The 25,230-nt window shown below is 39.7% G+C and overlaps 1 protein-coding gene across 6 annotated transcripts in view; it reads left to right on the top strand.

Moving 5' to 3' along the window:
- Nucleotides 1-22,520, top strand: part of Il1rap (interleukin 1 receptor accessory protein) — a 136,722-nt gene extending 114,202 nt beyond the window's left edge. Inside the window, exons 9-13 of one of the 6 annotated variants that reach the window (XR_004387658.1) lie at nt 2,718-2,867; nt 4,292-4,435; nt 13,781-14,356; nt 14,644-14,725; nt 19,961-22,520. Coding sequence is in view for 3 of the 6 variants with exons in the window: in XM_032900048.1 (XP_032755939.1) it covers nt 2,718-2,867; nt 4,292-4,435; nt 13,781-14,493 (1,007 nt within the window). In the remaining 3 variants the exon portion in view is untranslated. Of the gene's footprint in view, nt 1-2,717; nt 2,868-4,291; nt 4,436-6,996; nt 10,016-13,780; nt 15,080-19,960 lie in introns of those variants that run through there. The other 5 variants (XR_004387657.1, XR_004387656.1, XM_032900049.1 and 2 more) reach the window with 5 other exon arrangements.
- The last annotated feature ends 2,710 nt before the right edge of the window (nt 22,521-25,230 follow it).

Here is a 25,230-nt window from a genome sequence, read left to right as displayed (position 1 = left end):
ATTCTTTTCACAACAATTGCTGACTGGGCATACGGGCATTAGAGACAATTTCTAATACAGAACACCGAAGTGAATTTTCATTTGGAGAGTAAAAATAAGCAAATGTCGGCATTTGGCTACATTCTCATTGAGACTTTAGTGGAATCGATGAGAGCAGGAGTCCAGCATGGGCAGATTGCATCATTCCTTTCTGTTTTTAAACCTTTTTGTCTGAAATTGCATCAGTGTACGATCATTGTGCCAAATGCCAAGACCTAAGCAGGAAGGACACAAAGTATAGACCAAGGGTCACTTCCCTGTAAGGTCACTCTGTTTTATAAGACAGCCCTGTAGAACACAGCCTATGCACAGCTCCATTTAAAACAGGAAGCTCGGTGGATTATTTCTTTTAGGGGCCAGTTATTATGTGGTATTAGGGAATGTTCATTAACAAAATGACTATAGAAAACACAGTCTGTAAATATGAACCACATCAATGGTAATACAGAACAAAGTTGGAAAACCCAAGTAAAATAAAAGAGGCAATAGAAATACGTGATGCCAGAGAGAAATTGATGGGGTAATTGATCTTTTGGTCATTAAGCAAGACCTCTATTGACATTTGGAAAAACACACATTTAAAAAAAAGTCCTTATCTTAAGGCCAGCATGGGAGCATGCTAGTAACAACACTCTACTGGCCAGTTCCAGAGTGTTCCCTCTACTAGATATGTGATACACTGGAGTCAGGTCAATGAACTTGAAAGTTAAAGATTCATCCCTAAATTTGAGAAGTTTGGACTCAGCTCCAGGATGCATACCATGTTTGCCTTGGGATGAAATATTGTCTTAAAGGTCACGCCCATCCCCCCAGCCTATGATCAATAATCTAACACCATGACTGCATTACTCAAAGATGTGTATACTTTTCGAGAACCTGGAAAACAGTCTAGCCCTGGAGAAGATTCTCCCACACCTTGTCCTAGCAGACACTTGGGACCTACCGTGCCCAGATGCTTACAGCAGCTTTCTCTATGCTGCCTCGCGACTATTAGAGCCCGCCTGCCTCAGTCTTACTCCATAATCAGCCCATCACACCATCCGCAACCAAATGAATTACTCCCTTACTTCTTTACTTCCCTGCATTAGATTTTTAGCCCTTCCTGTCTCCTCACAGTTCTGTCTCCCAAGCTCCTGTCATATACATGCCAAGGAAGTCATTAGCAAACCAACCGATACTAACTCCTGCTCCCTATCCAAGCAAACACATCTTTCTCAGATTCTTCAGCTGCAGTGCCTCAGCCAAAATCGCGAGTAAATGATGTTTCCGCCATCGATTGTAACACTGGGCTCCTTTGGTTAATCCAATGAGTAAAAAACAAACAGAGTAATATGCTGTTCCTGGAAAAGTTCACTGAGATCCCAAGTGACCCAGAGATAGGGTGAACCAAAAAGGTTTCCACATGCAAGGGTAGGAAGATCCAGCTTAGCTGGGAGTGCGAAGGAGTTGGGAAGCAGACCGATTGACTAACTACAGTTTGATAACTACCGAAATAAAATCATAAAAAGAAGAGTAGACATTTGTATGCACAAAGCTTGGGCTAAAAAGAACAGCTTTATTGGTTAAAGATGATAGAAAATGAAAACATGGAGACAAACTTGGGAAATAAAGAAAGGAAAGACATACTCTGGTCAGAAGTCCTATCCTAGTTATAGTCTGATGCTTATTTTCCCTAATACCTTTAAGAGAAAGGGGGTGTGGATACAGTGGGCAGTGCCTGGAAACTTCGTTAGTAGAACAGAAGGCAGTGTTGAGAGGGCATCTGAATTAATACACAGTTTTTAATAAATTGGGAATTGCCCCATTCAGTCTCTGTTACTTCCACAAAGCCTCTCTGTGATACCCACCATGTAAAAGAATAAGTAGATAACAAGGAAACAGTCAAAACTCAGATAGTGAAAGTAGGTCTTTACAGTGTTTGTCATAGAACTGTGAACTTGGGAAATACTCGAACCAAATAAGGAGATTTGCCCATTTTTTTACCCAGTGAAAATATTAGTTTCAAAGCTTCTTTTTAAATTAACAAAAGGAATTAATTTTTTCTGATAGATATTACAAAGAGGATGGCATCAAAATTAATAGACACGACTTTTGTTTTTGCTAAGTTGCCTTCTTTGATAATGGGCTTTTCTTCTGGATGTTTCTTGGGAGTACACTGCAAAAAATGATTGGTCCCAGGATAAAATACTTTCAAAGCTCTCATTGACCAGAGCTGTGGCACATTGCTACAGTCTCAGTACACAGTAGGCTGAGGCAGGAAGAGGGTGAGTTTGCCACACATAGGCAGGCCATCCCAGTTTATATGTGGCTGGAGACATTCTTCAGTGGAAGAGTGCTTGCCTAGCATGTGCAAGGCCCCATGTTAGATTGAATTTGATAACCTTCCTGGAAATCTTTCCCAATGATAAGATCCTATATTATTTTGTATACATATAGAATCTATTCAAATCACTGAATAATCTAAAGTTTCAGTGACAGGATCTATAAACAACAACAAGAAGGAGTAAAAAGTGGGTTGTCGAATCTATTGTCACATGGCTTCTGCTGGTTAACATGTGTACATCAAGTACCTGACTTAGCTGTATGGCTGATCCAGCCATTTAGAATATGCCGGGTAACTGTGATCACTAAATAGAAGTTAATTATCATCATCATTATTGTTTTGTCGTTTGCTGTAGTCATACCGCCAAGGTACACAGTAGAACTTGCCTGTGGTTTTGGAGCCACAGTCTTTCTGGTGGTGGTTCTCATCGTGGTCTACCACGTTTACTGGCTGGAGATGGTCCTCTTTTACCGAGCTCATTTTGGAACGGATGAAACAATTCTTGGTACGTAATGGAAACGTGGTGCAAATCACCCGTATCACATTCTTCCAAAAGCATATTTTCTTAATAGATGAACTGTGACAATTAATACCATTCTCTCTTATTTCAGCTCTCCTTAGTAAGAATAAGTCTTTCCAGGGCACACTGCTCACCTTCCTTGATGGATATGTGATTTAATCTAGATTAGCATTGTCCATACAAGAGGATGTGATGTAGATCACTCATGAAATTAACAATTTTACCCGCAAGGGTTCAAAGAGCACAAGCCAAAATAAATATTTGGTTCAATATTCCCACACTATTATCTCGGAATAGAAATTATTTTTAGAGGTTAATGAGCTGTCCTACAGCCTTTTTGGCATTGAAAGTACTGAAAATTCAGAATGTTACTTTGCAGTCGTGGCACATCTCCATCCCAACAGCTGCATTCCGATGGTCAACAGACACATGTGATTCTCGGTTACTGAGAGGAGAGTTCAAGTTCACGGTCTTTTGTTTTGCTTTGTTTGCTCCTTTGTGTTTTGACACAGTGTCCCATTGTATAGCCCAGGCTGACCTCAGTGCTCAGTGCTGGGATGGCAGCCAGGTGCCACCACATCCAGATGTAGGTTCACATGCTGTACTCAAGGGAAGACTCGTGGACCATGATCAGCCCAAACCCTTTTAACTGCAGAACCAAAACCACACTTAACCTGAACCAGAACTTACACTTTAACAAGATCCCCAAGTGACCCAGTATACATTAGAGTTTAAAATGATCTTTTCCTTAGGCTCTCATTAATTAAAAAAAAAAAAAGTCTTTCTAACATGTATTTCTGGCAGAAATTTTCTTGAGACATTTGAATCTATATTGATAGACAAGGGGAAATAGACCAGGCCGTAAACGTCTATCTAATTCAGCATGCTTGGGAGGAAACACATAATCTATATTTTTCATGACTCATGAATTTTATTAAAGCAAATTTAGGGAAGATCAATATATTGAACCTAAACATAACTAAATTCTACTTCTATTTAGATATAATTTAGTCAGTTTCAAAGTCTTTCTCAATTTAGATTCTAATGTATAATCGGGTGTTTTTCTAGAACACTGAGTAGAAATTTCTTGCACTAGGGCCTGGGATGTTCATCCCTGTTCACTTAAGTCATAAGGCAGTCTTCATCTGCTACAGGGCCATCGCCCTGAGGTGAGAGTAGAAGATACATCAGATGCAGTCCAAATTCCATGGCCATTTGACATGAATCTGTCAACACTAAAAAATTACACATTGTTCACAAATATAAAAATTAAAATAGAAAAGAAGGAAAGGGAGAAAACAGAAGAGAAAAACAAAAAAAATGTCCAGCACCCAGAAGTTATATTTAAGAAAAAAATAACAATTTGAGAATTTTTTCTAATTTACATTGGCTATGTTTTCTTTTGCTAGATGGAAAGGAATATGATATTTATGTTTCCTATGCAAGAAATGCAGAAGAAGAGGAGTTTGTGCTACTGACACTACGTGGAGTTTTGGAGAATGAGTTCGGATACAAGCTGTGCATCTTCGACAGGGACAGCCTGCCTGGGGGAAGTAGGTATTTCTGATGAGCAGCAATGGTGCCACCATGATCGGAAAGCATATCCCGAGCTTTGGTGCACGCATGGGTTGTAGCTCAGTATCGGCATTCAGATACTGAACAAACAACTCCTTCCAGTAATAGAGACATCTACGGAGAAAAAAAACCCAGAGCAAGGTATACACTTTCAGTGTATGGCTTTTAAAAAAAATCCCTTGCAATCTTTAAGTACTCCTTGTCCGAAAAGAGCCAGTCCTTAGGAAGTCTATCTCACTGGAAGGCAGATGTTTAAGAAGTGTCAGACTGATGTACACTATTATATATATATATATATATATATATATATATATGCATACATACATATATATATATATGTTTTATAAAAGTATAGAAGAGGCTTCTTTACAAAGACTGAGGCTTCCACAGTTTAAATGGAGTTGCAAGACAGAAAGTGTAGAGCATTTCCGAGTTAATGTAATGTGCCCCGTGCTCTTTCTAAGTGTTTTCTCTCATCTGTGCCAACAAGCTAATGCCACTCAAACCTGTCTTTCGTTGTTTGCATCTCCTTTTCTATCAGTGTATATGTTTGAGTTTTAGCTTAAAACGTGCAAGGCCAGTGCATTCTAGCAAGTTTTACAAGGAAAAGCTTTAACTGCCGAATATTTAAAAACAAAAACAAACAAACAAAATCCCTCCTCTTTTTAAGTCCAAATAGTAGCAAACAAAGTCATGGTTCATTTGGGGGATTTGTAGCAAGCACCTCGGCAACCATGTTCAATCTCCCATAATCCTCTCCTGTTCAGAATGAGGGTACTACCTCCCATCTGGAGCATGCAAGCTCGTTTTTTGTTTTTGGTTTGTACCCCTCCCACCTTGGTAATCTTGTTCACATTAACTGTTTTCTATGTTCTTGTTTTGTTTTGATGTGTGAGTAGTTGATACCTGGGACAGACATAGTTTTCTTCTCATTCTGAGTTAGAGAATCAGTCATCTTATTTGCCCAACCATCACCCAAAGACTGTGCCTGTGTTCTACAGATGATTCTCCTTTAGGGCTATTGTATCATGAAATGATCACTTGCATGGTTAAAGACAAGATTCCACTCATATTAATACTTAATTTGCCCAACTCATTCATGCTCCTATTTATTCCTGATCAAAACATCTTACCTACTGCGTGAAAAGATCTGCAGTATACATGTGGGTAAGGCCTTCCATAGGGCGCTGCAGGTCCTTTGAAGAACGCAATAATTATTCTTGCATCTTGCAGGGTCTGTTCCCTTTAGATCTTTTCTGCCTCTCTTCCTGAGGTAACTTTGCCTATGGACCTCTTATTATGCTTATGCATGGTCAGCCTCGAGTGGAAATGCTTAGAGTAAACACATACCCATTCCTGGGTTCTCCTGGAGCTGCACATGTTAGGTATAAATTGGCAAGTCTTTCCCCATTACTTCTGCACCTATGAAGATTAAGAAGGGAAATGAACGCTGTGGTGGGGGAAGTACTGGGAGTGTGGTACAGGTTTCTATAACACCACTGCACTGACTAGAGCTAGTGAGTGCCTCTCCTCTGGGGAAGGATTATGTGGTTCTCCCTCTGCATCTGTGAGGAGACAGATTTGTCCCAAGAATTTAGTGACAGGAATTAATCAGCGCCCTTGAATAAAATTAGGCCGTATTTCCATTTTCTGCACTATTTTTTTTCCAACTTGGAGAAAGCAATTGAAAGTTAGTAAATGCAGAACACATCAGCTAGCAGTCGCTGAAGGAAGGGCTGCCCAGTGATAACTGGAGGTTAAAGATAAATATGCATGTTTGACTTTCATCTCCACAGCAGAGAAAACTAAGGAGCTGATGTGGGAATACACTGCTGGCCAAGATGCCATTTGCTTGAGTTGCTAATCTAGCAACAGTGATATCAGTTGGCATCAGAAAAGTACACATCAGGAGAGGGAGAGGGAGAGGGAGAGGGAGAGGGAGAGGGAGAGGGAGAGGGAGAGGGAGAGGGAGGAGGAGAGGTAGAGAGAGACAGAGAGAGAGACCAAAACAGAGACAGAGACAGAAGAGAATGTCAAAGAGAGTCAGTCTCAACTTCGTCATTCCCTAGTGTTGTCTTTGGTTAGCTACAACTGCAGTTGGGGGTTTTGACTCTGTAGTTCGTATTTGTTTAAATACTTTTCATAGAAGATGGTTTATTCTTTCTGGAGCCTGTTTGGGCTTCCACACTATGTGAAGAAACTGATAATCACTACAATTTATCTATTCCATCTGGTCAAATAATGCTTTTGAGGACTTGATAACAGTTGCCTATCATAGTCACCATATTTTGGTTTTAGTTTATTTGGAAATGTCTGGGAACTGGGTCATTTATATCTGACTCCATTTTCCCTGAGCAGAGTGACATTCTGTGGACAGTGTGGTTAGACTAAAGAGGAAGTCACTAGGACTAAAGAGGAAGTCACTGTTTCCGCCTTGATTCCCAGGCTGTCCTTCCAAATTCCCTGCCTTCCAGCCTTCAGTTCTGTGTGTCAGGTAGTTCTTGGCCAACACTAATCCCCATGGTGTTTTCTTTCCCAGTTGTCACAGATGAGACCCTGAGCTTCATTCAGAAAAGCAGACGACTCCTGGTTGTCCTAAGCCCCAACTACGTGCTCCAGGGAACACAAGCCCTCCTGGAGCTCAAGGCTGGCCTAGAAAATATGGCCTCCCGGGGCAACATCAACGTCATTTTAGTGCAGTACAAAGCTGTGAAGGACATGAAGGTGAAAGAGCTGAAGCGGGCTAAGTCGGTGCTCACCGTCATTAAATGGAAAGGGGAGAAATCCAAGTATCCTCAGGGCAGGTTCTGGAAGCAGCTGCAGGTGGCCATGCCAGTGAAGAAGAGTCCCAGGTGGTCTAGCAGTGACAAGCAGGGTCTCTCCTACTCATCCCTGAAAAACGTATGAAAGGGAAAGTCAGGGGGTGAAAAGAACAAAGGGGTTCGTGGGAGGAAGGGCCCCCTCTTCCCTCCTAGGCTCTGGCTTCATAGACAGAAAAAGAGTCCTGTCTAAGCCCCCTCGGAGGAGACATCCTGGGGACTAAGGGTTACAGAGATGGTCTGTCTCCACAGTCATTCACCAGCTCTAAAAGCCATTATGATCTTTGCAAGTAAAGACGTGTCTGATGCGTCCCCCAACTCTGTTCTTCCCTGTTTTCTAATCTCTTTGTAAAAATCTCACCCGCTCTGGAGCCGCTTTGCCCAGTGACTCAAAACTCCGTTTAAAGCTACGTTGCCTGCTGACAGGAATATTACCTGTTTCTCAGTGGGACTGTCCTTTAATTTTCTTTTATTTCCCGTCATCCATTAAGCATGTAATCAGGGACTAAATCTGTGTGAGCTGAGGCTAATTCACTCCTTTGCTTCCGTGTCTGTTGAATCCACCACCTCAGCAAGGCTAACAGTCAGACTACAGCTGTTCCTCATGACTGATTACATGGCATACTGCCTTCCTGCTACTAAACCCCATTTGCACTCATCTCAGGTAATGGATATCATATTTATAAACTTGAAAAGGCCGTTGCTTTTGTTTTATCATAGTAATTTCTCAACTGTCTACAGATAGACAGGTCTATACTTGTCCCTTCATCTCCCTACCTATTGGGTCTATCATTCATACCTCAGGCGGTGCCACACTTGGTGAAGTCTGAGAGGAAGCTTTTAATGGTGCTAATGGAGAGTGAGAAAATGCTAAAATGCTCTCAGGGCATTTCTCACATGGAAAGAGGGCACAGGAGAGAATGCTGGCAATTTGTTCATTAATTCCAACCTTACTTATTGATGGGAAAACAAGGAAAGTGGTTAATTCTCACTCATTCACACACCTCTTCATTGTGAAGTGGAAGTGAGAGGTACTGAGTTTCCTTTTGGCATTGGTATTCCAAAAGAAGGACCATTCCCATTAATTTATTGTCTAGTACCTGCAGTACCTTGCTCTAAATGAATCGCCCAGCAAGTCATTGGTAATGAAGTGGTTTTATCAGTGTCAAGCAGAATTTCACTGTTCCTCAGACCAAGTGCAACATTTACATTTAGAAAGGCCAATTTCGATTTCATATCTAACATGTGTATATGTGTATATACATATATACATATATATGATCTCTGTACACATGAATTTTATGTGTCTATATATATATAGAAGTATCCACAAATTGCATGTATGTGTGTATATCCACCTGCCTGTAAATTATCTATGTGTATTATTTTGGGCTATACATAATCACGCACATAACATCTTTCAATAGCCATTGGCAAAATATTAAAAGCCAGTAGAACTATTGTTCAGTCTTTAAATTATGTTAACAGTGTTATGGTTTTGTGTTGATGTTTTCATTTCATTTCTGTTCCATTGGTGAATTTCTGTCTCTCTGTGTATAGCTGTCTTAGTTCTTGCCTCCCCTAAATTAATACATATGACTTCATGCTTGATCTGGGTTGCAGGGGAATCTCGTATCTGTGAACTTCCCAACGGCCGTCATCTGATATTGCTTGACTTTCTCCTTTATTCCCTGAAGACACATTCAGAATCAAAGTTATATTAAGCTATGTGGACCGTTGAAGAAAAACAGATGTAGTTAAAGTGAGTCTTAGTAGCCTATGAAACACGACTCTTTAAGGAAGACCACATTGTGTTAATAATGTTAATTATTCTTCTTCAGGACTGAAGTCCACAGTGAAGCACTGCTCTATGTGAGAACTATTGATTACTTTAAATTGAAAATGAGTTCCCCTCTGAATCCTCGACTTAAAATTACGTTATAGTGTCGTTCTTGCATCTAACCTTTTAGAAGTTCTAATGCTTCTGTTTGGTATTTCAAATAACCACCATTTCCACTAATAACCCTTTCATCATTGTACCGGATGAGTTCCACATAAGCTTTGAATGTTACTTCTACACAGGCGACGGGGAAGCAAGGGCCAGGCTCGTCATGCAGGCTGTCCCCTCTGCACTGGGTAGTTTCTGCACGTTTGGAGTCTTGTATTCATCCCAGACACTATTATGTCACCACTGTGTTTTCCTACTTCTAGTCCCCTCTTATTCTGAGCCCACTCCAGTGCTATAGCATAAAGCATATCAAATCTAAAGAACAAACCTCATCCTAAGTGAACTTAATTTCAAGACTCTTGTCCGTGTTTCAGAAGATGCTCCAAACAGAACAGCAGAGAGAGCGGGGCACAGTTTGTACTTTAGAAGACAAGGACATACATCATGTTTCTTATTTAAAAAAAAAATCCTCCATGGTTTTAAATTTATGATAACGAGAACTTCTGCACCCAGGTTAACAAAGAACCGTGCTGTATACTTCTACAGCCGTGTGTGATTTATTTAATTCTCTTTTGTACTATAGCTGAGTCCCAGAAATTCTAATAAAAAATACTGTCTTGTATTTAGAAACAAAAGGATCACTCCACTTCTTAACTATCCATTTGTTTCCGTAGGTTTTAGTACTTTTAGGTCATTTTTTTAATTTTATTCATAAACATTTGTATTTTCTGTTTTCATTTGATTTGTATATTTACATATTTTTACAATAAACCATTTATTTTCTCCTTTGACTTTTATTTTGTGCATGTGTTTTGTGTCCTTATCTTCATGTTTGGGCTTGAGAAGTAAGAGTTTATATTTATTAAAAAGAAATAAAAGACATTATAACAGCTAAATACTCATTGAGAAAAGGCTAAGAAAATATGGACTTTGTGCTTTGTATATAAGGAAAAGAATTGCTGAAATAAAATGGATAGCTCAGGGCTCTAGGATAGGGGTATGTATGTATGTATGTATGTGGATTGGAGGATACAGAAGCCACAGTTGGTGCTGCTTTAAAACAAAAGCACACTTACGTCTCTGGTTGTAGTCTCAAACTCTGCTAATGTACAGACAACTTTTTCCAATCACAAAAACCATGAAGCCACAATGCATGGACCAAACTTATGAGCAAACATGTTTCCATTCACTTGATAAACAGGCAGGGTTGGATGATAACAGAATTCTCTACTGTTCACATATAGATCCCCCATTACAGGAAATATACATGATATTACATTTTGTGTCTGGATGTTTTACATTGGATGAATGGTAACCAGCGTTAAGTTGCTTCACCCTTCAATGGTGACCATATAGAAAACTCAGTAATGGCATTGCATGAGTGTCATCAACCTATCACTTGCTTGATTACATTCATTAAGACACTTTCTCCATCTAGTTGTGTATAACACTAACTAGATATTTTATGCAAACAGAATTTGAAGCGTGTTATGAAAGATAGCCGTGGTCAGCACCTAATCTTCTTTATTCAAATTTCTTTTTCAGGATTGAAAAAATTAAAATACTATTTGTTTATTTTATATAACACATGTGTGGGATGTGTGTGTGTGGGATGAGTGTGAATGAAGGGTCGGGACAGAGTGCAGGAGGCGGTTCTCATATCCTGCACAGGGATCAAACACAGATTGACAGGCAGCTTTACCTGCCAACCCAGCCTTACAATGACATTGTCCTCTTTCAAATGGAAATCTTCTACTTTCTTGAAAGATGCATATTTTTAAATCCAGAAGCCCCAAGGCAGTGTTTAAGATATGTGTTTTACTTTCATTCATAGTTATCCTATTGAAAAGAACAGACATTTTTTAATATAATCATTTTGATGCTGTTACTTATAAGCTTGTGGGGTTTGACTGCATGCATTATCTCTCTTGATGCAGGTAAAGCAGCAGAGTGCTCACACATGTGTTCTCTAATATATTAAAACCAACTTCATAAAATCTTAAGTAGAGGGAGGTAGGACGAGGCAGTTATCAAAGCACATATGTGCACATGTGCAGGACTGCATACACACACTTGACTCTTGGGAACTGAAAATGTATGTTTATCTTTCAATATCAGAACAACAACAACAAAATACCTTCTAATTTTCAGTTAAACAAGGTAAAGTTTCTCATTACAAAGAGTGAATCAGGGGTAAGGATCGTAACTCCTCATTCCTGTATACTTCGTGAACACCAAGTTCACTGCAAACTCTCAGGGTCTCCATAGGATGAAGAAAGGTAAAGACAGACTCACCACTGGCTGGGATACTGGCTGGCATGTGTTTTAAAAGTTGGGGCACAAAGAGTCACCATATTGTCTAAGCCCCAGCATCTCACACTGAGTTAATACTGCATTAATTTGAAGACTTTTTTTCCCTTTGGGGCCTGTTCACATGCCACCAGCAAACACCAGAATGGAATGTTCTGCCAGAAGTCTTAATTAATTGATTGATTCTTAAACACAGTGGTGGCGTTCTGCTCTTTAATTGAGCTCTAGGCTGCTTCTTTTTAAACACTCAGACACACACAAACACACACACACACACACACATACACAGAGAGGGGGGGTGGGGAGAGAGAAAGAGAAGAAAAAGAAAACTGAAACAACAAAGAGTGAGCTTGTGAAGGAAAGTGCAAGGAAAGAAGGAAATTTTGGTTGATAAAAGGCCAGTGCTGTGTACAAAATGTTAAGTACCTAGGGCTGGCGATAACTCTGGATATGGGGAGGTGGTAATTCCCTTAGGCCTCTGCCAGTCAAAGTTCTGAAGAAGTAACTATGCTCTTTGTTATTCAAAATATTATTCTAGAAGACATATTGAAATTGAATTATACTTCACAGGCATGTGATAAGGAATGGGTGTTCTTAAAATTAAGTCTTGTATAGAACAAGAGGAAATAGCTGAAGTCACTTAACCCAGAAATAAGAAGAAAGTTCAGTAACATCACAATAGTTATTAGATCCTGGGGACTTTTGAAGATATCTGATCTAAGACCACCAGATAAAACTTACTGAAATAAAAATTTTAAAATAAAGTCACTTACAAGTAGAGAAAGAGATGGAAAGCCAGAAGATCTTTGAAATTGTTCATTTAATTCGAACTTATGATAGGGGAAGGTGTTTTCATGAAGATCACATCTGCAATGGAAAGGAGTATTCTGTAGGGAGAGACATTAAATTCAAGATGCCCCTCTTTCCTTTTTCCTTTTCATATGCTAATTGTCCATATATTTTCTCTTCTTTTTCCCCCAGTATTTATTTATTCCCTTTACATCCCAGTTGCAGTCCCCTCTTCTCCCAGTTCCCGCTCATACACACCCTCCTCTTCACCTCTGAGAAGGTGGAAGACCCCCCAAGGGCAGGCTCCAACCCACCCTGAAACCTCAACTCACTGCAGGTCTAGGCACATCCTCTCCCACTGAGGGCAAACAAGGAAGCCCAGTTAGAGGAACAGCATCCATAGGCAGGCAACAGATTCAGGGACAGCCCCTGCTCCAGTTGTTGGGGGACTAGACTGAAGACCAAGCCGCACATCTGCTACACATGCACAGGGGGCGTAGGTCCAGCCCCCGCATGCTCTTTGGTTGGTGGTTCAGTCTCTGCAAGCCCTCAAGTGCCCAGGTTAGTAGATTCTGTTGGTCTCCCTGTGGAATCCCTATCTCCTCTGGGTTCCTGCGTTCCTCTCCCAACTCTTCCATAGACTTCCCAGCTCTGTCTACCTGTGGTTCTCTACATCTGTTTCAGTCAGCTGCTGGGTGAATCCTCTCAGAGGAGAGTTATGCTAGGCTCCTGTCTGCAAGCATAACAAGGTATCATTAATAGTGTCAGGGATTGGTTCTTGACCTTGGGATTGGTCTCAAGTTGGGCCCATCATTGGTTAGCTATTCCCTGAGTCTCTGCTCCGTCTTTGTCCCTGTACTTCTTGTAGGCAGGATACATACTGGGTCCAGGCTTAGGTGGATGGATTGGTGTCCTTGTTCTTCCACTACAAGTCCTGCTGTAGGGGGTATCCACTTCAGGCTCCATATCCCCACTGCTAGGAGTCTCATCTAGAGCCATCCTCATAGACTCTCTGGAGCCTCCTCCATCGCAGGTCTCTGGCACGTCCTAGAGATGGCCCCTCCATGCCTATTTCCATGTACTCCCTACATTCCAGCCCTATCTTCCCCGCTCTCCTTATACCTGATCTCCTCTTCCTTTACCCATGCCCTTCCTCATGTCACCCAGTTCTCTCCCTCCCTTCCCCTTTGATGACTGTTTTATTTCCCCCTCCCGAGTGAGATTCAAGCATCCTCCCTTGGAGACCTCTCTTTCTTTCTTACAAGCAATATCATCTTCCCAATTGTCAGAAAGGTGTCCTGGATGAGATTACTCGGTTCCTCACCTGGATAGGTTTTGTTAGTAATGATACCCTTTTACCAATTTGCTTATGCCTGTCTTTCGTGGATAGGACAATGACCAACTGGGTATGGAGACATCATTACCAGATGCTCTGCTATCTTTCCATTTCCCTGTAGATACGGTGGAAGCAGTGTTTGATTTCATTCAGCGGAGCCGAAGGATGATTGTTGTCCTGAGCCCAGACTATGTGACAGAAAAGAGCATCAGTATGCTGGAGTTTAAGCTGGGTGTCATGTGCCAGAACTCCATTGCCACTAAGCTCATTGTGGTGGAGTACCGTCCGCTTGAGCAACCCCACCCAGGCATTATGCAGCTGAAAGAGTCTGTGTCTTTCGTGAGCTGGAAGGGAGAAAAGTCCAAACATTCTGGCTCCAAGTTCTGGAAGGCCTTGCGCTTGGCTCTTCCCCTGAGAAGTCTGAGCGCCAGCTCGGGTTGGAATGAGAGCAGTTCTTCTCAGTCTGACATCAGTCTGGATCATGTTCAGAGGAGAAGTCGTTTGAAAGAGCCCCCAGAACTCCAAAGCTCAGAGAGGGTGTCTGGAGCCGCGCCAGCCCCGGGCACCATGTCCAAGCACCGAGGCAAGCCCTCGGCAGCCTGTCGCTGCTGTGTCACCTACTGTGAAGGAGAAAGTCACCTCCGGAGCAAGAGCCGGGCAGAGATGCACACCCATCCCCAGTGGGAAACACACCTCTGTAAGCCTGATCTCCAAGAGTCTGAAAGTCAGTGGATACAAAATGGCACCAGACCCGAACCCGCTCCCCAGATCTCAGCTCTTCCACTCCGCCATTTTACAGATTTATCCAATAACAATGACTTTTATATTCTATAATCATTCTATGTGGAGGGTGGTGGCTGCTATTTCTACCAACTCTCGTTGGGTCACAAACTTTTGGGAATAATCGACATTTTTAATCATTTAATAGACTATCAGATTTGTGTCCCCTTTTATTGATTTTTTTTAAAAACTATTTATTTCTAGGAGACAAAAGACCTGAAGCACCTGTATCCAGTTATTGCCTCTAACGGCCTTGGAAGAGCACACTCTTCTCGGGCCCTAGAAGGTCAGTATGTAAAAGTTGCTTTGAGTCTGATCTTGCCCAGTGGTTCAAAGGTAGCTAAGCATTGCTGTCTCCTTGTGATATAGGTCAATGAAGTGTACTTGGGCTTTGACACTCACAGAGTGTATGCACCCAAAAGACCAGGGCTGTGACACTCTCAGGGTGTGTGTACCCCAAGGAGCGACTTGAGAAGGAGCAGGTTCTGGTGGACATTGTAGGACAGAGCTCAGCAGCAAACCTACAGCACATTTTGCCCCCAGGGACCAAATCTTCCCACAGGAATTCCTGCCTCCCATTTCCCCCTGTAAATAGTATGCTTTTTGTTGTCAGTCTCAATAAAGGTATATTTTTATGCCATGTCTTTTGTACTAACATATTTTTAATGTCCTCTCCTCAAATTGCATTTTCCGGCATTTATATTTATACATAAAGAAAATTACCGTTCAGAAAATTGAGATTTAGGTAGGAAAGGTGAGGGAACTTTGTTGTTATTGTTGTTGCTGTTTTCTATTTTTCTGACCTGAATTGGAAATCTGTGGAGGTACCAAAGCCAGTGAGTTGGAATTCTGTGAGAAGTTGAGCTGGAGTAAGAATCCTGTTTTGTTCAAATGGTAGCAGAAAAATTCAGTCCTGGTAAGGAACTGCAGGTAGAGTTTGGTGCCTACAGCCTTTCTTTACAATTCTGAAAGTGGATGTTGAGTTCAAGTTCCTCCAAGGACCAGAAGGTAAGAGAAAAGGGGGAAAAAGGCTCAGATGTAAGTTTAACACCCATGGACTTCATTTAATACCAACACGAATGGACAGAGCACAGCTTCAGACAAGTAGGATCTTTCTGCAGACATCACATGGCAATAAAATATATATGGCACTTTGCCTTGGAGTCAGGGACCAATCTGGAGCCCTGGAGCTTGCAGGTAACTGAAGAGCACATGGTTGTTTCCTCACCTCTATGTGGTTGTTGCCACTGAATTAGCCTATGCATGACAAATTGCCCAGTTTCTTTTCTGAGTTTCAAAACATTAATATTTGAATGTATGCTTTCAATTATGTCCTGGCTTAAATTTGTAAAATAAAGTCAAAGAATCAAAACAAACAAACATAAAAAAAACCCTTTATGTGTGAGATCTCTTCACCCTGTGGGTCAATAGTATGTAATCTCAGACCAAAGTACTCAGCCAAAGAATATATGCTGAAATACGGGTCCAAGTGCTATGGGCAACTCTGGCCTTGAGACAGTGCAAGTGAGAACATGTGGGAAATGCGTATTCCTTCTCAAAGCTGAAAACATCTGGCCTTCATAATGTTGGTCTGATCCTCCAGCCCAGGAGGCAGCTGAGAGCCCTGTATCTTTCATTCCTATATGTTACTTGCTTACTGTAAGAAAGTTACTAGCACAAACGCCAATGTTTCTGAACAGAAGCAGATCTAAAGCAGAAGCAGGTGACATTAGATGGAAGGTGTTACCTTCAACACAGCAGCCTCTGCTGCTAGTGAGATTGGCCCAGCGCCAGCCTCTCAGTCAAAGACAAAGGGAGTGGTACAGAAACGAAACGCCTGTGAGAATCCTGCGTTTTATCCGCTTAACCAGAACGCCACTGTGTAAAATATTCCTTCTCATAGAATTGTACCTAGCTGCGATACTCCGCACAAATGACTCAGCTCAATGCAGAGTTCTCATTTCCCATTGCATTACTTTGTGAGGAAATGCTCAAAGGCTTCATGTTGCCCTCAGAAAGTGAATAATATACATGGCTTCAAATTCGATGAGGAAAGAGAAGGCTGTGGCTTACAACTAGCTGTACCTCACATTCTAGAGAATCTAATTACTATTTACTTCTGGGGACTCCAGCACACAAGTGGTATACATACATACATACATACATACATACATACATACATACATATTGCATATATGCATATATAATTATTTAAAGTATTAGTAGGTAAAGAAAAGAAAAATGTATGTATATATACAATGGAAGATAATTATATCTACCAATAGCCATTTTCTTTAACCAGCTCTCCCTTGATCCTGAGAGATCCCTGTTCCAATTTCAAGTCTTAAAAAAAAGACACACACCAAGTACTGCTACCAATGCCTATATGGATGTAGCTTGATCCACTGGAGCAGAAGCCACCAGTAGCACTACCCCAAAGAACGATAATTCTGTCTAAATGCTGGGAGCTCACCAGCTTGTCCACAGTCATGCTAGTTATTTAGATGGATTGTTTTCATAATCATACATGCTGTGCTTTAAGTGTAATAGACATGCCATGTCTAAAGCAAAGCATGTCACACCAATCTCTCTCACTAGCCAGCATATGTATGTGTGTGTGTGTCTGTGTGTGTGTGTGGGTGTGTGTATATATATATATATATATATATATATATATATATATATATATATATATATGCTGGCTCTTCCATAGTGTTGCCTAAGTTTTGGTGGGACTATAAAGATGCCTATTTAGGCTTGAGTATTTACAATGATTTATTCTTCTCAATTAGACTAGTTATGACTATCTTCAGGGACTCCATCCCACTGTAACAAGGAGCTTTTCTGATCAAAGCCGAAAGCATCACAGGTCCACCGTTTTCAATATATAGTTTGTTTGAAAACCTAACCATTTAACAATAGAACCATGGTAAGGTCCACCAATGCATCTCCCCGGCCATAAGATTTGACCATATTTTAAGTACTAGAAATGTAATAAACACCAGTCATGTAGCAGGCCTCATATCCAATCAGAAAATCGTTGGTTGTTCCGTAAGCATCGTGCCTCTATTCTACAGTGGGTGTATCTTGCCTGGGAAGCTGGTATTGTATCATCAGGGTTCAGTGCTGAGTAAGGCACTTGTGATGTTTTTTTCTCTCTAGCAGCCTGCAATAGCATCTCTTGACCCCATGAAAGCTATGCAGGAGTGACAAAGGTTCCTGGTGGGTGTGAGATTGATTTCTCTGGGTTCTACAGACATGGTATTTGAACTTAGCTTCTTAGGAGATAAAAATAAAATAAAGAAATAAAGCGAAAGGTATAGATATGAAATGCAAGTTCTTCTAAATAACTATGTAATTTTAGTACTTTCAAAGCTAAATTTTGATATTGATTTTCTTTGAAGATGTTAAGTACAGGTTTTCTTTGAAGATGTTAAGTACAGGCTTAGCCACATAACATCATACTTGGGAGCATCTGGCTATATAAGAGTCTGAAAGATAATGACCTATATATCCAGCATATGAAGAAAGACTCAGAAACTAATGTCATTATTCCTTAACCATCATCCCATAATAAAGTTATACTCATTGTCATATATTTCAACAATGCAAATAATAAGAATTTTTCTCATGGGCTATAACTACTTATCACTAAAGTGGCATAATTATGTGTTAAATATACCTACCAATATGTAAGAAATGTTGTCTTCTTTGGAGCATGAATTTAAAGTCAAACACAGCCTTCCTTCTCTCCTTTTTTCCCTTGGAGTATGATCTTTTGAGCCTTGATGTTCTGCTACCTAAAACGGAACTAGTATTATTAATCTCACTGGATTTTTTCAGCATTAAATGACCTGCTGTAAGCCTAATACATATGAAACACTTTTTTATTTTCATAAAATATCCTATTTCAACCCAGAACACGGAAGTATTATCCAGGGTAAGTGGTTTTCCCAATGGCACTCAGTCAGTTATTGATATACTTGGGCCACTAATTTAGGCTTTTAACATACGTTCCAGTACCAACTCCGATACTAACCCTGGTGGATCCATGTGAAAGAAATATTATTCTAAGTTGTAAGTGGAACTATCTTATCACAATAGAAGAAGCAGGTGGCTTATAGATCTCTATGGAAACAGAACAAATGGAATGAAGTTTATATAGGGGTGGGAGGGTTCTATGATAGTGACTTATAGGCTGTAGTCCAGGTAATCCAGCAATGACTGTCTCCCAGTGGAATGGCTGCAAATGTAGAAGTTGTCCAGTCCACAATACTGGATGTCTCAGCAGTCTCAGTAAGTTCCTGGAATTCTAGAACATTCTCAAAGAGTTGCTGGTCTTTAGTCTACATTGGTATCTTAAATAAATGGTTCTACTACAAATGGGGACTGTCTTGGCAATATTTAATATAGAAGAATTTGTTGGTGAGAGTGTGGGCAAGCAGGCAAAAATTAAATGCTTTGTTCTTCGATGTACTTTTCTGTAGATTGCATTCAGAAGCTGGGGGCCAGACTCAGTGTAGGTATTTCTACTTCAAATGATCTAATTATGAGAATCCCTCACTGGCATGCCCAGCTGTTTGGGTTTTAGTTAATGATGCATTCCAGTTAACAACCAAGATTAGCCATCATAAGAAATCTCTACACACAGAGGCATGTTATATCAAGTGTTTAGTGGATCATCTAACCTTCTGTTATGATTTATACACGTTATTTTTTACATATTACATATAACTTTAAAAGCTATAATTGTTAAAATAGTTTCTCTAGACTCTCACATCGTGCTCGAACTTTTCCAAAGTAAATAAACATAGAAATGTAGTAACTGTGTACCTTAAAGCCAAAATTTAATTTTTCTGAAGGTGCAATATACACTATGAGATCCAGAGTGACTTCTTTTTACAACTACCAAGACCTCTAGCAATGATATATTTACTTCCAGATAGGTGGTTTAAAGTGGTTGGTCAGATTCCAAATTTAGAAGTAACTTCAATTAATTGTTAAAACATTCGCAGGATAAGTAACCCATGTGATAATGGTTGCAAACTCATGTATCTGAGAGTCCCTTTTAGGGCGTCTCTACATTGAAGACAAGAATGCAGCTCTTTCACGACAGTGGTTCTCGCTGAAGTTAGGGAGAGCGATTGCTGACGTTAGTTCAGCAGTTTGCTTTACTAGAGTATACCCTTTGTACTTTGAATAAGGTAGGTATCCCATGAGTCATACTTGGAAGATTATTGCCTACAATATTCTTTAACACTTTACATATTTCCTAGAGTGTTTTTCTGATTGTAAGTGGGAAAGATTAAACTTGCACTAACCTTGACAAGCTGTATTCCTTGAATCATTCATATCGCAGCCATTTGTACTCATCTGGAAATTCACATTTCTTGCTGCTACTATTATAAACTAATTGAGCTTCACAAAGGCTGGGCAGAGCTCCATGTAAACTTCTTAGGTGATTCTGATTTCTAAAATTGTTTAAGAACCATTAATTTTTACCTCTCTTTTACCCTTGTAGGCTCTGATTTTCTCCAGCCAAGGAGGACTACAAATCACCCTTTTAACAGTGTTTGCAGGCAATAGCTGAAAATGAAGGGCCTGTTTGGCCCCTGGAATTGTCTCAGCATAAGCAAATAATCCAATAGAGTGTTCGGTAGAATGTATTTATAATTTATGAACTATCTAACACTGCTCTTTGGAACTTGGTGGGAGTGTTCCAGCCATCGTCTGTATTAGAGTAAGATAAGTTACACTGGGCTAATACTTCAATAAGTTCCCATTCCACATCTTATTTTTGCTGATGCTAAGGGTCCAGCTTAGGGGCTTGCAGTTTTGTGTCCTTGCCATGTGAAATGAGTAGCTTGCAGTTGTCCTATACTTGAGCTTACATTGACACGTTTTATTTTCCTCCTCTTACAGTTTATGAACTAGAACTATCTTCAGGGTTCTGATTCAGTCACAGAGAAAGCTGCAAAATATATCCCAGTGTCACTGGGAAGGGAAGATTACATTGAATTTTATTAACACATGGCATAGTCTTCTTCTACACATGAGATAAGGATGAGATATCTCTCTAAGCTGATGAAGCTAGGAAGGACCATCAACCTTCTACTACTCCATATAATAAAGTAAACAAAAGACTGTGGTGTTCACATCAAACCTTAGTGTGCCAAGATATCAAGATAAAACCCCCCACAGAAATGAATGAAGCTTGCACATAAGTGCTTCCTAAATGAAGGTTGTTGACAGACTGCATTATAATAATTAGTTTCTGTAAACTGAAAACAGTTGAAAGTTGTCATTTTGGTTACTTCCTATTTAGTGGCTTAGGTAAGTACTCTAAGAATGTGATGCTTAAACTGTCTGCAAATGAGCCGTTTCCTTTTGGAAATTCAGGGAGCCTCGGAAGAATTGAAGGCATTTAGAACACAGCAGAGCATGTAACATGGTCATTAGGAAGCACCATTGATCCATTTATCTGAGGACTTAAACAGTGAATAGCTCAGATGAAGAAGGAGAACAGTACCTATGTGGGTGTCATGGAGTCTGTGATTACTCTCCTTGTGTTTTCTCTCTTTCTGATTGGGTTCTATCGCCAATAAGTATTTGAGATTTTATACAGATTTTTCTAATGCATACAACATTATTTGTTAATAATTTAACAAATTATTAAATTTGGTTTGGCAAAGATTAATATTTTAGAGTCATGAGATGTGAGAACAGGCTGTAGTGCTGAACAAAGAAGGACCTTGTTTCTTGGTGTCTTGAGGAAATTATTCTCCATCCAAAATCCTCCTAAGAATAGTTCACATAGTTTTGCCTGGAATATTCCAAACATTTCAAAATTGAAAATGTAAAGAATGGCTTTCTGAAAAGTTTGCATGATAGGAAGGTGGAAGTCTGCTAGAAGATCATGAGGTGTACTTCTCTTGCAAGGGATGATGGCTATTTGAATACTTCATCAATATATGGTAAAAAAAAAAACAATTTTAAACTGTGTGTAGTGGACTATTCCTGCAGTTCCAACACTAGACCATTCTGTGTTTCAGAGTAAGTTAAGTTGTAGGCCGCCCTGGGATAAATAGTGAGATTATCGACTCCAAAACAGGATTAAAACAACCCCTGATTTTCATTTATTTAACTCACTGTTTTATTTTAAATTGTAATAGCTGTGTCTCAGGCTTATCCTATTTTAGATCCAGGGACAAGTGATTCTGAGCCGTAAGTAAACTTAGTCTTTGAGGCCAATTGTACCCATCTTCAGTGTGAAATAGACAATTAAACCTCTCCCAAATGATTTAGATCTTTGATCTTCTTAAAGTTGACTGCTTGAAGGACCTTTATAATTTCTGAACAAGAATCAATGAACATTCAGCAATGATATCTTGTATATAGGGAATGAAAGGGTAAAATAAATAGTAATGTCATGGATACTATTCTTCCTCCTTAAAGTGTAAAACTTGAAATTCATTGCCAAATTGAAACTGAATTATTTGTTTAGAGGAAAGGATAAAAACAAATCCAGCGTTTCCAGTTCACTTTCATATTGCTTCATATTGGTTATGAGATAGTGAGAAAATAACAATAAAGAACATAAAACTACAAAAGTAAATAGAGTTGCTAACTTGACTAGCCAAAGAAGACAATAGTTTTAGTGTTTATTATTTTCCTATAATCAGCCGCCTGAAGCAGTCACTTGGTTATTGGCAAATTGCAGTAAATGATGTCTAAGAAGATTCTGAGGACAATCAAGCCCTATTTCCCTACTAAACACCAAGATAAAAGGAAAAATGTTTATAATCTCCTCAGTACTCAATTAGTAAGCTGTTGTGTGGATTTCAGGGCTTAGGAGACAAAGGTAGACAGTCATTCCTATTGTAAGCTTTATATTGTATACAATATTACTTTCGAGTCAGGACATATGCTTTGGGATAACAGTTACTATAGAGAATGTGCATTTCAATAGCATATGTTTGCTCTCATAGTTTCTTTATGTTAAGTGGAAATAATATCTACCTCATTGAATTGTTGTAAGGGTATAATTATACAATAAATGTGAACTTCTAAAATCTGTAATTACACAAGTGGTGCTATTGTTTTGTCGTCGTCATCCTCATCACCACCGTCATCACTGTCATTGTCATCGTCCTCACCATCATCATCATTGTCATTGTCATCATCATTCTTTCATTAAAGAGGAACCTGAAGAAATTGATGACCACTATTGGTGCTTTGCAGAACACATTGTCCAATTGTAGTTTCTCATATAACAGAGTAGGGCAGTAGAAAATCTAGTTCCTTACTACTATAAGCACTAATGACTACAGAAGTACTATCTACAAAGTAAGAAGTAGAATAGGAATTGTATTTTGTGTTTCTTTATAACAGGAATTACACTATAAAACTTAAAACTATAAATATTTATTCTATTACAGTTCTGTGGGCCAGAAATATGGTAGAAACTTGACTATCTGATTCTTGTTCAGTATCACAGATGAAGAAACATCACTCTACAAAAATGTGATTATCCAAGGCTCAAGAGGGGCTCAAGGACCCACTTTTAAATATGGTCATGTAAATGTCAGGAATCCCCTATGCCATCTGCATGACCCCACAGGAACTTCCACAATAAGAATACTTATGTTCTTTATGACACCTCAACAGGCTTCTCATAGAATATGTGGCCTGGAATAGCAAGCAAGGAACAATCCAGCATTACTTCCATGACTTGGTCCATTAAGGGACTATATTTCAGCTGGGGACTATTCTCTATGATAGAAAAGAACTTAAATGTGGGAGAGCTTAGAACAGGAATAAAGGAGAGTTTGTCCTACATTACTCCTCTCTGTCTTTCTGTGTCTGACTCTCTCTCTCTCTCTCTCTCTCTCTCTCTCTCTCTCTCTCTCTCTCTCTGTCTGTCTCACTGTCTGTTTCTCCTTCTCTCTTTCTTCTGTCTTTGTGTGTGTTTCTGTCTTCTGTCTCATTTTTATGTATCTCTGTCTGTCTATCTGTCTCTCTTCGTGTGTGTGTGTGTGTGTGTGTGTGTGTGTGTGTGTGTGTGTGTGGTCCCAAACCCTAGTTCCTTTTCTCCTAATTAAGAAACAGGAAGCATGAGCTGTGGAAACTATGCCTGAATGATATGAATGGAGCTGTTAAGCCAAATTCTTGGTCTGGAATCCAAGGAATTAAATATAACTTTTATTGTAGGTTCACTTATAGAGATATTGAAAAAATGAGTATTTATTCCAAAAATATTGATCACTAAGAAAAAAAAGAGAATGCAATTGCTTTCTTTCACATCACTAAGGATTTCATCATACTTTGAAATAGAATGATTATATATCAATAGCTGAGACATTTGTCCTTTCTGTAACTCAGATTTCTGAGTACTCAAAATAAGGGATGTTGGAGCAGTAATCAGTCTAATACTGTCTTTCTGGCTCATTGAGTAATAGCAAACCAACCCCCACCCCTTTTTTCATACACCCCGTCAGTAGCACTTTACACTTGGTGATATGAGAAAACACTTAAGACGAGTGAGTGTTCTTCTCTAAAAGGAGTGACATTCAGCCTTCCTGCTCTCTGAAGCATGTGTTTCTCATTGAAGCTGACCAGCTAATTGTTGTCTGCCATTTCTGGAAACCACTATCTCCAAGCTAAAGTACTACATCATGAGAGACCTACTCATAGATCAACACTGGAAGTGTAATTTTTGTCATTTTATTTCTCGAGGTCTAAGGTTTCTTGTTTATAAATTTGTTTAAACGTGCTATATCTTTCCTTCCTTAACAGGGTCACTTCACTCTGTCTTTAATATGAATCCCTAGGGACCTTTCTGCTGGGCTTTATACTCTGCGTATGTCATGGCACAAAGCTTTCAGAGCCCGATTTTAAAATCACATAGTGTATAAGGAATAGCATCCCAAGGGGTAGGAAGTCCAGGTTCAAATCCTATCTGTAAGCACTTTGTTGTGAGGATTTGAAGAAGTACTAACTGTGTGATTATGATGTGATCATGATGCTCTATAAAGAGCAGCAAAGGTGGCACAAAGGACTTTGGCATAGGTGTCAAGACTCATCTTGGTGAACATAATCTAGAGAGCCTAAGAATGTGCATAAGAGCTAATGCAGGGGAATCACTGTGAAGTCATTACATGCCCCAAAAGTCACTTAAAATATTCTTTTCTATTCTCTTCAAAAATGTCAAAAATTCAAGGTATGTAACACAATTGACTATAGTTCTGTAACATGCCATGCGCTTTCATGTTTCTATCTATCTGCATTTCTAACAAAAAGTTTGGAACGTCTACTCCATTTCTTCCTCATACAAGGGCTCTTAGAATGCTCTAGGTTCAGTTCAAAGGCTACAAAATCTATGAATTTTCCCCAGGCAAGGAGGATGTTAGTCCTTACACATGTATAATTCATAATTCTCCTGATACTGAAATATAAACTTCCCAGTGCCTACCTTGCCTGCTGTCCTCTAGTTGAGCTGAGAAGAAATTCTATTAGGTCTCTAATTTGAGCACTTAGCATGGTGACTAACATATACAATTTTCCACTAATGTTCCTGTGAATTAAATACTGTGACAATTATCATTGAGAGCAAAATAAAAGAGCCTTACTATTTCTTTCTCCCACTTCCCTTTCATTACAGATGCAGTGTTCTATCAAAGGCACTGCTTCAGGCTTTTGTTCATCATGGTGTGAAATGAATTCCAATATTGCAGTCTGGGGCTTCCTATACTATCCCCAGCACCAGTAAATTCAGTCCTCGGTGTAACTTGA

This window comes from Rattus rattus, chromosome 4 (genome assembly GCF_011064425.1).
Source record: "Rattus rattus isolate New Zealand chromosome 4, Rrattus_CSIRO_v1, whole genome shotgun sequence".
NCBI lineage: Eukaryota > Metazoa > Chordata > Mammalia > Rodentia > Muridae > Rattus > Rattus rattus.
Note: the sequence above shows the minus strand (reverse complement) of the source record. Positions and strands in the feature narration are given on the sequence as shown.